Source organism: Pyrus communis, chromosome 14, assembly GCF_041283825.1.
Source record: "Pyrus communis isolate YQ-2024b chromosome 14, ASM4128382v1, whole genome shotgun sequence".
Lineage (NCBI taxonomy): Eukaryota > Viridiplantae > Streptophyta > Magnoliopsida > Rosales > Rosaceae > Pyrus > Pyrus communis.
This window is the reverse complement of record NC_142578.1, coordinates 11,029,387-11,046,308: the sequence shown is the minus strand read 5'-3', so window position 1 is coordinate 11,046,308 and position 16,922 is coordinate 11,029,387. Positions and strand designations below refer to the sequence as shown.

At 40.2% G+C, this 16,922-nt stretch overlaps 1 protein-coding gene and 1 pseudogene across 1 annotated transcript; one reads left to right on the top strand and one right to left on the bottom strand.

Moving 5' to 3' along the window:
- Window positions 1-2,104: 2,104 nt before the first annotated feature.
- Window positions 2,105-4,682, top strand: LOC137711851 (heat shock protein 90-1-like; annotated as a pseudogene).
- Window positions 4,683-5,835: 1,153 nt separating this feature from the next.
- On the bottom strand, window positions 5,836-7,998 carry LOC137712797 (small ribosomal subunit protein eS10z). Its single transcript, XM_068451959.2, has 5 exons — window positions 7,859-7,998; window positions 7,681-7,729; window positions 7,224-7,500; window positions 6,567-6,699; window positions 5,836-6,142 (listed from the first exon to the last, which is right to left on the bottom strand). Exons 1-5 carry the CDS (start codon window positions 7,859-7,861, stop codon window positions 6,062-6,064), a joined length of 543 nt encoding a protein of 180 aa, XP_068308060.1. The 5' UTR covers window positions 7,862-7,998; the 3' UTR covers window positions 5,836-6,061.
- Window positions 7,999-16,922: the final 8,924 nt, after the last annotated feature.

Sequence of the window (16,922 nt, the reverse complement as noted above, 5' to 3'; positions counted from 1 at the left end):
ATTTAACATATCGGGTTGACAACAAAATTTAAAAAAAAATCAATATGCCACATAAGCCTTCAAATTTAATTTTATGTTTAAAATTGAACATCTCCTTTAGAGAACACTAGCAATTGAGCCGCACCATGCCGCGGGTTTTAAAAATGTATTAACCGTGTGAAATATATTAAATTTATTTACATCCATATTAAAATCTATTGACTTACATATTTATGTTCAATAAGGAACAAAAGGTAGTGTTTATATAATATGTTACATAGCTGTTCGTATAGATATAACACAACGGGTTAAGGTGACAGATTAGATATCAAATGAATCCATTGTGATGCTTTTCAATATCCCACACTCTTTAAGTTCTTATTAGTAAATAACCCTACATGAGATCCGAAATCACGCACCAATCAAAACAGAAGCAAAAGCTTCCCAATAAAAAAATGTGGGAGGTCTCGGGTTGGATGCTCTGAACTGATAAGTTTGTTTGACTTCAACCATGGGTGTTAACAGAGCTAAGAAATCTTAGAGAGAGAGAGTATATCCGAGAGAGAAGAGAGAGAGATGGAAACAATCTTTCATTTACTACTGTATGAAATGAGTACCATCCTTTTTACAGTATAAATACCTCACACTATAACTAACTTCTAACATCAAGACCTCAATAACAAGCGGACACATGACACTCTTTTACAATTGACACTTGTCACAATCTAATCAACATTTCCACTCTAACCATGGGCAAAGTAAAATTCTCCATAACATTTCCAAGCCTGTAAGGAATGGATAATCGTGATTTGCCACCACATATCTCCTTTTTAAGAGAGAGAGGAAAATAAATAAATAAATAACCAAAAGCAAAAGCAAAAGCAGAATAGTCCACTCACCTAGGTGAATTTCAAAAAAACTTATTTCCTTTGTTTGCTGATTCTGTTCATTTCGGATTGCACAACAACTTTATAACGATGATGATTAAGTAAGAACGCTATTAAGTTAGCGGCAAAACTAACAACATACCAAATGGAAGTAATGGATTGAATCGGGAATCAATGCATATATACTTGAAATGTTGACATAAGTAATAGACATAAGTAAGTAAAGCAGACATAATAAGTAAAATAGACATACATAACAGATTGTCGCACAGGGAAAAATACATAGAGAGGCAGTAATTGTTCTGCTTGTGAGCCTAAGATAAAATAGATTTACACATTAATCAAAATACAATATCACATATTAATGAGATTGATTGAATTGAACATGCAGAATACATGACGAAGAAAACAGAAGCCAAAAAAAAAAACCAAAATCGAAATGCTTTTTCATGTACACAACTATTACAGTAAGCCAAAATCATTCATAGTCAATGGATTTTTTTCTCGATAGACAGAAAAAACGTAATGAGTATCATATATAAAGTCCAGACATTTTTAAAGAGTTTAAAAAGATGTAAACTTTTAAAAGAAGCGTGTGTGTATTAGAACCAAGTCAGCAACTTACAACAATTGAAACACACTTCGTAGATAATTAGAATACCTTAAGAATATAATCAGTTTGAAGTGTATTTTTCAGTCCCTCAACACCTGCAACAGACAACTTCAATCAAAATGATACGTGAGAAGCAAAAATGATTGTGTGGATAACAATACTCTTTGATAAAATATGTAACGTATATACTAGATGCAATGAATTCGTAAGTTTGCATATAACAATGTGTAAAAGATTAGGTATAAGATTGTAATGTCACCCAAACTTAAGAGAATAAAATGTACTTAACCAAGATTGTAATATCAAATTAACTTAAGAGGATAAAGTGTAATTTAACCTAGTTGTAGTGCTTATGTACACTGTGTCGTATATAATTCATGCATTAAGCTTCAGAATGCCACTTACAGCAGCATAACACAGGTGTAGCAACATAAGCCCCCCAACAAGTGTCACCAAAATTGATCCACTTCATTCATGCACAACCGACTCAGTACTTTCAAACCCCTTCTGGAACTTTTCGGGTCGGTAAACAAGGCACCAGAACCTCCAAACACTAAACCTACAAAACTGCAAGTTTGACATTAACTCTTGTGTGCGCCTGTAATATTTCAGGGCTGAAGAAGTTGCAATGGAAGATACTGAGACCTTTGCTTTCCAAGTGGAGATCAACCAGCTGCTGAGTCTGATCATCAACACGTTTTACAGCAACAAGGAGATCTTCCTCCGCGAGCTCATCAGCAACGCCTCGGATGCTCTGGACAAGATCCGGTTCGAGAGCTTGACTGACAAGAGCAAGCTCGATTCTCAGCCGGAGCTCGTCATTTGGATTGTCCCTGACAAGGCCAACAGGATCCTCTCCATCATCGACACTAGTGTTGGCATGACCAAATCAGGTACAAATATATATTACACATATTCTAATCAATCAAACATTAGCAGAGTCGCCAAATTGATTTACCAAATGACGTGTCAGTATATGCGTTGTAGTTATACTACACATCCAAACTATGTACTTAATGATGTGCGCATGTTGCCACTTAGTACTACGGTCTAGTGGTATTCTTCTTCATTTGTAAGTGAGATGTCTTAAGTTCGATTTTAGCCAAAGGTTACGAGCTTCTTATATTTAATTTATTACCCAAAGTTGTCTAATTTGAAACTAGCAGAGTTTTTTTTTTTTTTTCCTTAAATTAGCCTACCTGGAACAGAAAAAGAAAATTAGTCCATTACTATAAACTTTTCTAGCTCCGCCCTTGAATATAATGACATGTCTGTATTCATGTAACTTTGAACAATAAAATTTGGGAGACTAAATAATTTATTTTGAAATGATTGATGTTTTTTTTTTTTTTTCCTTGGGCTTAATTTGTGAAAGATTTGGTGAACAATTTGGGGACAATCGCAAAGTCTGGGACAAAGGAGTTTGGAGGCATTGCAGGCAGGGGTAGATGTGACCATGATTGGGCAGTTTGGTGTGGGATTCTACTCTGCTTACTTGGTGGCTGAGAGGGTCGTTGTCACAACAAAGCACAATGACGATGACCAGTATGTCTGGGAGTCTCATGCCGGAGGCTCTTTCACTATCAGAAAGGATGTCGAGGGGGAGCCCCTCGGTAGAGGGACAAAAGTCACTCTCTTCCTCAAGGAAGACCAGTTGGATTTCTTGGAAGAGTGGAAGTTAAAGGAGCTTGTGAAGAAGCACTCCGAGTTCATAAGCTATCCTATTTACCTGTGGACTGAAAAAACTGCCGAGAAAGAGATTAGTGATCATGAGAGTGAGGACGGAGAGGGAGCGGAGAAGGAAGAGGAGGGCAAAGTCGAGGAGGTGGACGAGGACAAGGACAAAGAAGGGAAGTCCAAGAAGAAGGTTAAGGAGGTGAGGCATGAGTGGGAGCTGATCAATAAGCAGAAGCCGATTTGGCTGAGGAAGCCCAAGGAGGTTTCGAAGGAGGAATATTGTTCCTTCTACAAGAGTCTCACTAATGATTGGGAGGACCCTCTTGCTTGGAAGCACTTTTCTGTTGAAGGGCAGCTCGAATTCACCGCCATTATATTTGTTCCAAAACGAGCTCCATTTGATCTTTTCGACACGAGGAAGAAGATGAGCAACATCAAGCCCTATGTCAGGAGGGTGTTTATCATGGACAACTGTGAGGAGCTCATGCCCGAGTACCTCGGATTTGTGAAGGGTGTTGTGGATTCTGACGATCTGCCACTTAACATTTCTCGAGAAATGCTGCAGCAGAACAAGATTCTCAAGGTTATTAGGAAGAATCTGGTCAAGAAGTGCATTGAGCTGTTCAATGAGATTGTTGAGAATAAAGAGGATTATATGAAGTTTTACAAGGGTTTCTCTAAGAATATCAAGTTGGGAATCCATGAGGACAGCCAGAACAGGCGTAAGTTGGCTGATTTGCTCAGGCACCACTCCACGAAGAGCGGTGATGAGATGACAAGCTTGAAGGATTATGTTACAAGGATGAAGGAGGGCCAAAAGCACATTTACTACACCGGTAAGAGTAGGAAGGCAGTGGAGAACTCACCCTTCTTGGAAAGGCTCAAGCGGAAGGGGTATGAAGTGATCTTTATGGTTGATGCCATTGACGAATATGTTGTTAGGCAGTTGAAAGAGTACGACGGGAAGAAGCTCGTGTCCACAACCAAGGAAAGGCTTAAGCTCGAGGACGAATCAGAGGAAGATAAGCAGAAAAAGGAGGAGAAGAAACAGTCGTTCGAGAACCTGTGCAAGATGATCAAGAACATTCTTGGGGAGAGAGTAGAGAAGGTGGTGGTGTCTGACAGAATTGTGGACTCGCCTTGCTGCTTGGTGACCGGAGAATACAGGTGGACAGCCAAAATGGAAAGGATCATGAGGGCTCAGGCTTTGAGGGACAACGCCATGAGCGGTTACATGGCCAGCAAGAAGATTATGGAGATTAACCCTGACCAAGGCATAGTGGGGGAGCTAAGGAAGAGGGCTGACGCTGATCAGAGCGACAAGTCAGTGAGGGACCTTGTGCTGCTGCTCTATGACACTGCTCTTCAGACTATGGTTTCAGAACAGCTTTGCCGGGAGAATTCACAGGATGCTGAAATTGGGTATGAGCATGGACGAGGATGACACCGAGCTAGTCGATGACATTGACGTGCCTCCGGCGGAGGAGAATAAGATTGAGGAGAGTCAGATGGAGGAAGTCGACTGAGCTTTCATTAATAATCTGAAGCCTACGTGTAGATATCGAATGTTACTAGTGTGTTTTTGTTCATGTTTCTTGTAGAGCACGTCTTAAGATCTTTTAGGATCTGTCTAATGTTGGTAACCTTCTGTTTAAATATTAATGATCTTTCTTTTTCTCGAGTCGGAGTCATTCCTGTTGCTTTTCTGTGTAAATCGAACTGCAAACCTCCAACCAAGTCTCCAACCAACTGAAGACCGAATACTGTTAAACCTAACCAACTAATCAAAATACTCTTCCCTCAAGGAAGAGTAAATTGTAACTATTGTCCCTCAACTTTAATCAAATTGGAGCAATGATCTGCCAACTAAAAATCTATTACTATTGGTCCCTCAGCTCATCAAAATGTGTAGCTATGGTCTGTTTTGTCAACTTCGTCAGAATTTTGTCAAAATAAGTTATGTTGGAAAGACCATTGTTACAATTGGGGTTTTTCAACTCATCAAAATGTGTAGCTATGGTTCTTTCCATCAACTTCGTTAGAAATTTGTCAAAATGTGTTACGTTGGAATGACCATTACTACAATTAAGTTAAAGTTGAGAGATCATTGCTCCAATTGGGTTAAAGTTGAGGGACCAATGGTAATAGATTTTTAGTTGAGATACTACAGCTGCCCATTTTGATGAGTTGAGAGACCAATGGTAATGAATTTAATGTTGAGAGATCATTGCTCCTACTGAGTTAAAATTAAAAGATCATTACTACAATTTACTCCTCAAGTAACAAAATATGGAGCTCGTTAAGTGCATTTAAAATTGACTAAAAACACTTTTGATTAGAGTTGCTTTTGGAACTAATTCTTATTAATGTAAGCGAATCCTGAAAGCACATGAATGATGCTTTTTCCAAGAAACATTTTAAGTGCTTTTAAAACCTAAAAGCAATTTTACCTAAAACGTTTTCAATAATTTTAAAAGCATTTCCAAACAAAACCATATTCTCTAAGTAAAAATCAACCAATCGATACATGATGCCCTCGCGAAATCAACTAATCAAAGTATATTCTGCACCGACCATTTGGGGTCCAAACTCCACAGGTGTATAAACCAAGGACTTCACAGACCTTCGGAAACTCTGATCTATAACTCATGTTTGAAGCAAATAATTATAAATCATTCATAGAGAAACTGATCCAAGATTTATATAGATAGGTGAGCAAAAGAAACCATTTTGCAGAGTGCGATTCAAAGACCGAGAAGAACAAAGTAAACATCTAATACAATCCCGCGACTATTTCAAATGTGACCGATTTAACAAAAACTGCTACAATCTCCTAATATAGAATGTCATCTTGTTCTCAAAATCCACCCTCAGGAAACCGAGCACTGATCAAGTAACAGCTCCCTTAAGAAAGGTTAGAGCCGCTAGCCGGGCCTGCACCGAAACCACCAGCTCCACGACCGAAGCCAGGCCTTCCACCAGGACCCTGCAATTCAGAAGCAATAAGCACAGATAAGTATTAAGGGTTTTCATACGATGCTCTGCAATATCGACCAAGCCATGGCAAATAATAAGAAAGGAAGATAAACGGGACTATTTCTACACCATGACTAAACAGCAAAACTGTAGAAATAATTCCAAGTTCACAACGAGAACTATTGCAGCCAATTTGATGAGTCAAATTTCAAGCAAGCAAATGGATCGTATTCCTAAAGTGAGTAAATCATCATTTATGAAACACAAATGGGCAGTTTAAATGTAAATTTATTGAGGTATCAGTAAAAAATGTAGATAGTAAACAATTCAAAACTTTCAAGAATAGCAAACTCCGTGGCCATTGAAAGGCAATTACTCTACAGCCTTGTAAACAGTAAAACATGAGACAAATTATTTGGCAACAAAAAAGTTACCCCGAAAGCAGGCTTGTAATCAGCAGGAGCTCCACCCTTATCGCCAAAGTCACCCCCAGGCGCACGGGGTCCTCCACGGTACCCATCCCTGTCACCACCGAATCTACGCTCTCCATCAAAGCGAGATGGGCCACTGGAACAGATAATCAACAAACCCAAATTTTATTCCAAAAAATCATAGGAGTTAAACAAGTAACTAAACAAAGAGTTTAAAACCATGTCGAAATATATCGGCAGAATAAAAATAACTATTGCTAATCGGACAAAGCAACTTCTACTTACATGACCAAAATTATATCTACTAACTCGCCTGTTAGTTAAAACGCAAAACAAAGATCAACCGAGTTGATAAGCATTTCAAATATCCATTATGCCCAAATTAAGTAACAATCAATTGCAGTACTCTCTGTGAACTAATTAACTATTGCAAACCTTCTGCAGCTTTTTGCAGTATTCCAAACTAAACGATTTAGTCCTAGAGTATCAAATTCAATCAATCAAACAAACTTCCTACACAAAATACTTGTATATAACAACTTATCAGCAACCTAAGAACACAACCCAATAAATTCAAATAACCATTAAGAATTAAAATGCGAACAATATACAAATCAACAGACACAATCACCAACAATGAATAGGAAACGAATGGATTACCGTGGGCGATCACCAGACGGGCCCATTGGGCGGCCAGCCGGCTTGGCCTGCTTCTTCAAAGTTGCAGGGACAATCTCAGAAGGAAGATTGAGGTAGTTCCTCAAAAACTCGATACCGTCATTGGTAAGGTACCAGTAGTAATGCATCCAAGCAAAAGTTTCTCTCACATACTCCTTCGACTTAAAGCTCTGCATCAGCTTAATCACCTGCAGGTTCGGCACATCGATATCGGGATGCTTCGCCAAGTTATAGTCCTTCTTTGCATAGCAAACTCCCTCTGCTCAAATTAAATTCAACAAAAAATTGAAAAAAAATAATAATTAAAACCTAATCTTCGCATTGCAAACTCCCTCTGATCAAATTAAATTCAACAAAGTTAAAAAAAAAAAAAAAATCGAAACAAAAATTAGCAACTCTAATTAGAAAAATTAACAAAAATCTAATCTTTATTGGGCACCTTGAAAGAGGTACTTGGAGATCTCGCGACGGTTCTTCTCTGAAATTATCTACGATAGAAAAATAAAAAGCCACAGAAACAGATCAGAGAAATAAGCAGAAAAAAATTCTCTTCTCTTATCATTTCAGTTTCTGGGGAACCAAACAGAGGATAAGAGAAAATTGGTCTGAGAAAATACCATGGGTTCGGATGAGCTGACGACGAAGAGAGGAAGAGACGGCGGCGAAGGTCTGGGGTCTCTGAAACTCTTATCGTCTGCTGTGTGGAGAAAACCCTAAAACTCTGATGCGTGCGATTTGTAGTAGGTTTTCGGGTAGCAAGATATGGGCTTTGAATGTAGTGCGCTAGTGGGCTTTGGGCTTTGCATTTGGTGCTCTAGTGGGCTTTGAGGAACTTATGTTCTTGCAACTTACTCATGAGCTTGGCCCGTTACTTCCTTTTCTTTCTTGTTTGGTTTCTTTTTAGGATAAATTACACTTTATCATCTTAAATTTGAAGTATATTCCAACATCATATAACATCTTTAAAATATTTCATACATCTCAAGTACTATTTTATTTCAATATAATACATCCGTTACATTTTCCATTCATTTATTCTTTAAAAGTTGACATGTTTGCCACATTTGTACCACGTGGTCAAAAAAATAAAAAAATAAATAACTCATCCCCCGACCACCTCCACTCCCTCCCCCAAGCCACTCCTCCTTCTTCACCTTCCAGACCCACCTTCTCCCTCTCCTCCACTCTCTTCACCTCCCCTCCCCTAGCCGAAGGAAATTTTCGCTCAAATGCCTCATTTTGAAATTAATCAATTCACGGGAGATCCATTTTTTCTTGAAAAAATGAAAATCCAGTTTTCCTTTTTCCCTGTACTTTCCTAGCTACTAAACAAATAATCTCACTATGAAAAAACGGCCCCACACAATAATTTCTTCCCATTTTCTTCCATGATTTCTCACTAACCAAACAGCATTTAGCATCATGAAATTCAAAAAATCACACTGTTCAACAAGAAAAAGGAAACCCACAATGCACCTATCGAACCCAAATTCAAAACCCACAACTTTCGAAACCAAAACACCAAAAACAAACACACCTAGATCTACAAATCGCACAGAAACCAAAAAATAAAATAAAAAATCAGACAACAGAGAGCAATGGGTTACCTATTGAGAACCCGGGTCGGATCCAACGCAAGAGAACGACGGAACACGACCACCCTTTGTTCCTCTCTCCCTCTAAAATATGAACCACCAGCACCACCACTAGAAGAGGTTTCAACGTTGAGGGTCAAGTGGTGCAGGGAGGAGTGGTCTGGGGGCTACAATGGTGATGGGGAAGGGCTGTGGTGGTGATGGGGAAGGGTTGTGGTGGTGATGGGGAAGGGGGTGGAGGTGGTCGGGGAATGGGTTTCTGGGTTTTCTGGTTTTTTTTTAGGGTAATAAAAATTATTTTTTTGTCATGCGGCATAAATTTGGCAGCCACGTGGCATAAATATGGCAACCACATCAGCTTTTAACTGATCAATGGATGAAAAATGTAACGGATGTATTATATTGAAATAAAATAGTACTTGAGGTATGAAAGTGAAATGTTTTGAAGATGTTGTATGAGGTTGCAATAGATCTCAAACATGAGGTGATAAAGTGTAATTTACCCTTCTTTAAAAAAAAAAATTAGCAAAATTAAATTCCTATTCTCCGTTTATTTTCATTTTGTTTCCATTGAAAAATTGACTTCTTCTTTTTTCATACTAGTATATGCCTACATACTTTCTGTGTGAACATTTTTTATTTTTGTTTTTAAAATAGAAATGAGAGAGGGAGAAGGAGCGTGGGAGTGGGAGTGGAGAGAGAGGCTTTTGTTTATTGTTTATTATTTTTAATATTAGATATATGTTAAAGTCATTTGTATGTGAGACTTAAATTAAAAAAAGTGCTACTATACTCACACCACTCTTTATTAAATTTTGAATGACTAATTTATCCTCACATAAAATGACATATAAGGACAGTAAAAAAGGAAGCATCGTTCCCTTGTCCCTAGCAATTTAGCACACCCGTCGCATCCCTGTTTTATTGTCTCCTCCAACCTCTTTTAGTCTTTTCCAAAACTCCAACCTCCAGAATGGACAACACGATTAAGCATGCTATTGTGATCAAGGTTATGTGATGGATTGGATCTCGTGGACAGATGACACAAGTGAGGCTCATGTTTTCGTTACCTTCGATGAATGGCGAGGAGAGAGAGGAATGGGATGAGGCATTTGGAGGGAAGGCAATTATTGCGGATTGAGATGCCACTGCCAAACCCATTAGCCAGGCACCAACAAAGCATGCAAATTGCAATGGAGGTCAAGAGTGTGTATGGTTGTATCAAGTGAGATTGGCATTTTCCTTTCTATTTTGTTCAAAATTGTTAAACAATAGTCCCATGTTGATTAAAAGTATATTGTAATCTGTCAAAGGATGTGATAATTGTAATCTTGTGTATTCGATATTGATGGGAACTCAGTATCACAGTAGGACTCTTGTAACTCAAACTAATTATTTATACCGACGTAAGCAGCAATGAAAGCCAACGCTTCCATCATATTTGGAAATATCATTCAAAGAATTGAAAATATAATGGAGAACATGTTACAGGAGAAGGAAATCAAGCATTGATATTATAGGACCTAGACTTTAAGCGGCCAATACTGATCGGAATAAAAGGCCAATGAGCAAGGTGTTGAGGGGAAGGGTGCTTTGGGAATAACGGTGGGTGGGAAAATGATATAGATTTCTTTTTTACTTTTTATGGTGGGTGGAAATATAAGGTGTGTGACAAGATAGGACAATTGGGTGGGTTTATCAACACTCAATAAAAAACATTAAAATTTAGTTTTGTGAAATTACATTGATGTCCATAATTTTTTGTTGTGATAGAAGACTGAATAGTCTTTTCACCCTCTTTTGGTTGACAAAGAGAATTTTGTTTTTCAGATACAGGGAGGGGAGATATCCAACAATTTACAATATTATCACAAAACCAACAACTATGGTAAAATTTTACAATTTTTTGTGCATTAGGAACATAATTAAGGTGGTATATCAAGTATTATAATATAAGTGACAATGTGGTTTAATATGTCTTTGAGGGCATATTTTTCAATATCTCCGCACTAATATTGTGACACGTGGTGTATCGACTTATGTTCTAATACATTGAAAAAAAATGTTTACAACGCTAGTAAAAAAATTCACATATATATGTTTGAATTTACGGTTTTGATACATTGAAAAAAAAAAAAAGTTCATTAACGTGCTTATTTCTTATTGGTGATATATCATTTAATTTTAAAATTTAATTTAAAATTTTAGTATCACTAGCATTACCCTTTAAGAAAAAAATGAAGTAATAAATGCGCAAATAAGGAGGGCCTTCTCTAGTTCATCTTTGTTTCTCTTATTGTAGCAAATCAAAGACCCAGAAATCTCAGATGAGTTGGGAATCTTTTTTTTGGGTTGGGGGGGGGGGGTGGGGGGTGGGTGGTGGGTGGTGGGTGGTGGTCCGTGAACCAATTTGAGCACATATTTGTGTGTGTTTTAGAAGTCATAACAAAACTAATACCATCATAATAAAACTAAGAAAACAGGAAATGAAGAACAACTAGAGAATCGAAGAAGAATGGAAGCAATGAATTGAGAGAGAGGGTTTGTGACACACCCCGACCGAGATCAGGGCGTGTTGGCCGTCACGCGGAGGTGACGTAACCATGTGCACGGTGCGGAAGCTAATAGAATAGTAATATAATTAGTACGAATAAATAAAAACTAGCATACAAAGTAATAAAAACAAGTGCTAGCGTAAGTGAGACACAAGTTCAGAGCATAAGCCTACAACAGTCCAAAAGAAAATGATATTACAACAGTACACCCGAAGGTGACCTTACGCTGGTGATCCTCTGTCAGAAATGCCGGGAAAGCCCTCTGGGAAACCACCGAACCTGCTAGACAACTAGAACCTGGAGGGGCGCAAAACAAAAGCGTGAGTGGGCAAAAACAAAGCTTTTCGAAAACCATTTAATAAATAAGTTCTAACCCCTCGCCGTAAAACCTGTATACTTCCCAGAAAATAACCATATGTACATGTATATAGATATACCAATTATGCTCAAGAAATATGCCATGTCGGAACCTCATAATGAAATGCAAGTGCTCAGGTATAAATCATATCAATAACATGTAGTCTGGTAGCCGGAGTCACCTAACGTGACCTGTACGGCTGCATCTAGAGCTCAAATCTCAATATCAATAACTAAACCTGCCCACGAGTCGGAACCACCTAAAGTGGTCTGTACGACAGGCCTGGATGTAATACATATAAACGCTCTAGTGCTACGATCACGTGAAGGTTGTGCGAATAATCGCGGGTCACCTACGAGTCGGAACCACCTAATGTGGTCTGTACGACAGGACTGTGCACCTAACTTGGATCCAAGCTGAGCGTATGGTGCGGGAGGTGAACATCACGTGAAGGACTGTGCCCTACTCTGGGCGGGAGCACTAACACTGGGGGTGCAGGTTATGAGCTCTCTAAGCATCTCGAATCGCTACTGAATGTAAACATGAATAACACTTACCTAGCACTTACCTGTGCGTCCACAGCACCCAATATTCATATGTATATGTATGCAACTAATAATGTGACTAATGGTGTATAAACCACGATAATATAATGCATGGCATGAAACAGATAACCCTTTCAATCAATTTCTGGGAAAATAAATGTATATAGGTATATACGGAAAACCAAAAGCCCACTCACTGGTATGTGGAAGGGTCGTAGCCTCCCTGCCTCGAGTGACCACGCTCATCCTCGGGATACGTATCACCTATATGCGAAACAACTACAAAAACGTTAATTTTAAAGCACATAACCAACCTTTCGTAATAACTTCTCATACATTGCTCAAATGGCCCAAATGAATATACCAACGTGCTCTACTCAACCTCAGGATCACACCCAAATTTTTAGAAAAATTTTCCACCGCCGCACGCGCCGGCCACGCGCAGGCACGTGCCTGGCACGCTGACGGCGTCAATATTCCGTCAGACTTGACGAAATATTCCGTCTCCTTCTCCGGCGAGCCTCCGGCGCCGTCGCCGGCGCCGGAAAACTGGAAAATTTTCAAACTTCAATATCTCCTTCGTTTTTCACCCAAATTTGACAAAATTGGTACCAAAATGAAGCTTAGAACTAGAGGAACACAATTATACTACTTTCAAGGGTTAAAAACCACAAAATCTCACCTGTCAAAACAACCCAACTCCGGCCAACTTCGAAACCAGTGATCCCGACGTCCAACTCCTTCAAACGAACCACTCCGAGCCTCCTTGGGACCTCACCAAGCTACCTACGAGCTTCAAATTCCCTAAAACGTGAGAAATCACGTGTGCATGAACAGTACTCGAAATCGGACATCTTGGAATCGACGTGAAAACGTTGATGTTCTTACCTGAAAATGGTATAGCTGCACTCATCCCAGCCTCACGAGCTCGAATATGGTATTGGTTTCCTCGATCTGTAAAGGTTTAGTGTGCTTGTGTGTATGTCCGTACGTTTCGAAGGAAATGGGAAGGGAAAGGGGACTCGGGACAGTAGCAGGAAACAGAGGAAAGGTGGTGGAGTGTGGGGGTGTGTGTGTGTGGCCCAAAACATGCCAACATAACACAAAAACAACCAATAAACGTAAAGAAAACGAACTAGGGGCAAAAATGTTTTTTTCACACGTACGTTAAAAATGTTTCTGGGACGGGCTGTCACAACCTACCCACCTTAATAGAATTTCGTCCCGAAATTCAAAACAACCAAATAACAACCCCTAGTGGTCAAAGAACAACCGAGGATACAAATCCCTCATCCGATCTTTTGTTTCCCACGTAGCTTCCTCGACTGAATGATTCCTCCACAAAACTTTCACTAACATCACTGACTTGTTCTTCAGAACTTTTTCCTTCCAATCGATGATCGTCACCGGTTCTTCGTCATAAGTCAAATCTGGATTTATTTCCAACGGTTGAGGAGGTATCACGTGAGACGGATCAACAACATAATGTCGAAGCATAGACACGTGAAAAACGTTATGCACTCTAGCCAACTCCGGAGGCAACTCCAACCTATAAGCTACCTCACCAACTCGCTCTGTGACCATGTATGGTTCGATGTACCTGGGACTCAACTTACCCTTCTTTCCAAACCGCACGACACCTCTCCACGGTGAAAGCTTCAGAAATACCCAATCGCCAACCTCATACACTTTGTCCGTAACATGCCGATCTGCTAAACTCTTCTGCCTGTCCTGGGCTGCTTTCAGGTTAGACTTAATCACCTGAACATTCTGAGTAGTCTCCTCAACAATCTCCGGACCCACTAAGACTCTTTCTCCAACCTCTGACCAACACAACGGTGTGCGACATGATCTACCATACAATGCCTCAAATGGCGCCATGCCGATACTCGAATGAAAGCTGTTGTTGTAGGCAAATTCCATCAAATCCAACCGCTGGTGCCAAGCATCACCAAACTGTAACACCGAAGCTCGCAACATATCCTCCAAAGTCTGAATAGTTCTTTCTGACTGTCCGTCCGTCTGAGGATGATACGCCGTACTGTAAAGTAGTCTCGTGCCCAAAGCTTCCTGAAAAGCCACCCAAAACTTAGACGTAAATCGTGGATCACGATCCGAAACAATACTCACAGGGACACCATGGTACTTCACAATCTTCGAGATAAACAGCTCCGCTAAACGGCCCAAAGAATACTTCTCCCTCACTGGAATAAAATGTGCCGACTTAGTGAGCCGATCTACGATCACCCAAATGCCGTCAAAACCATTATGTGTACGCGGGAGCTTGTACACAAAATCCATAGTGATATTTTCCCATTTCCACTCTGGAACGGGAAGCGACTGCAACAACCCAAACGGCTTCTTCCTTTCCGCTTTGACCTGCTGACAAACAGCACACCTACTCACATACTCAGCTATCTCCCTCTTCATACCCGGCCAATAATAAAATGGTCGAATGGTATGATACATTTTAGTAGCTCCTGGATGCATAGCGTAAGCCGAGATATGTGCTTCATCGAGAATTTCCTTCTTTAACTCCAAATTATTAGGCACGAACATTCTACCCTTTTGCATCAACATGCCATCCGAATCACGAACTCTGAGGTCTCTCCTCCTTCCACGATCTCGAGCTTGAATTAGTTCTTGAGTCTCCCTATCATATACCTGAGCTTCAAGCACCCGATCAATTAGAATTGGTCTAACTTGAAAATTAGCAAGTAACGCCACTTCTCGATCTTCTACTTCTAACCTCACTCCCGTAGCACGTAAGTCTGCCAAAAGAGGGATACGACTAGCGTACAACGCATTGATACGGCCTTGAGACTTCCTGCTAAGTGCATCAGCCACTACGTTTGCACGACCAGGGTGATAATCAATCGTGCAGTCGTAATCGCTGAGCAACTCCATCCACCTCCGTTGACGAAGATTAAGTTCCTTCTGAGTAAAAAGATACTGAAGACTCTTGTGATCCGTAAAGATCCTACATTTCTCCCCATAAAGGTAGTGTCTCCACAACTTCAACGCAAAGATAATAGCGGCTAACTCCAAATCATGTGTAGAGTAATTCAACTCATGAGGTTTCAACTGTCGTGAAGCATAAGCAATCACCCTACCATGCTGCATCAACACACATCCCATACCATTCAAGGAAGCATCACTATAGACCTCGAAATCACCACTATCGTCCGAGAGTGCCAACACAAGTGCATGAGTGAGACAATGCTTCAACTGCTGGAAACTCTGCTCACACTTATCATCCCACTCAAATTTAACATCCTTCCTCGTTAATCTCGTCAGTGGTAAAGCAATCACAGAAAAATCCTTAACAAATCGTCGATAATACCTCGCCAAACCAAGGAAACTCCTCACCTCAGTGACGGTTCGCGGTTGCTCCCAACTCTCCACAGCTGCGACCTTCTGAGGGTCCACTAAAATACCCTGAGCTGAAATGATGTGCCCCAAAAACGCAACTTGATCTAACCAAAACTGGCACTTGCTAAACTTAGCATACAATTGGTGTTCCCTCAACCTTTTCAACACCAAAGTAAGATGTCGAACATGCTCCGCTTTCGACTTCGAATACACCAAAATGTCATCGATGAAAACAATAACAAACCTATCCAAATACGGTTGGAACACCCGGTTCATTAAATCCATAAAAGCAGCTCGTGCGTTCGTCAACCCAAATGGCATAACCAGAAACTCGTAATGACCGTAACGAGTCCTGAACGCCGTCTTAGGAATGTCATCCCTACTAATCTTCAGCTGATAATATCCAGATCTCAAGTCAATCTTGGAGAATACACAAGCACCTCGAAGTTGATCAAACAAATCATTGATACGAGGCAATGGATAACGGTTCTTAATCGTCACCCGATTCAATTGCCTGTAATCAATACACAGCCTCAAAGTTCCATCTTTCTTTCTCACAAACAATACTGGAGCTCCCCACAGTGAAGTACTAGGCTGAATGAAACCCTTATCCACTAATTCCTGCAACTGAACTTTCAATTCCCTTAACTCAGCGGGAGCCATACGATAAGGAGTCAAGGAAATAGGATTAGTACCTGGAAGCAACTTGATAGTAAACTCCACGTCTCGATTTGGGGGTAAACCAGGTAAATCCTCGGGGAACACTTCGGGAAAGTGTCTGACTACTCTCACATCCTCAACTCTACCAGGAGCGGCCTCATCCAACACCACATAAGCTAGGTACCCCTGGCAACCCTTAGACAACAACCTTTTCGCTCGCAAAGCCGAAATAACACCATGTCTCACCCCACTCTGCTCACCCACAAAAGTAACCACAGGTAGTCCAGGACGGTGAAACGTAACTATTTTCCCGTAACAATCAATATTGGCACGATAGAAATGCAACCAATCTGTGCCCAGAATCACATCAAAGTCAACAATATCCAACGGGATAAGATCAGCTGGCAAAACAACACCCTCAACTATCACTGGACATCCTGGGTACACACGATCTACAATACATCTCTCTCCTCTAGGCATAGCGAACTCTAAATCGTACCCTAGAGGTGTGGGGCGAGGTTGCGTCACTTGAGCAAATGTATGAGAGATCACAGAATGTGTAGCTCCACAATCAATTAATACTCTAGCAAAATAAC

What these genes read in the sequence shown, in the direction of transcription:
- LOC137712797 (XM_068451959.2), bottom strand. An exon ending in CTCCAAGTACCTCTTTCAAG is followed by an intron (nt 7,501 to 7,680) that starts GTGCCCAATAAA and finishes TAATTTGAGCAG; the next exon opens with AGGGAGTTTGCTATGCAAAG. An exon ending in CCGTCTGGTGATCGCCCACG is followed by an intron (nt 6,700 to 7,223) that starts GTAATCCATTCG and finishes TATCTGTTCCAG; the next exon opens with TGGCCCATCTCGCTTTGATG.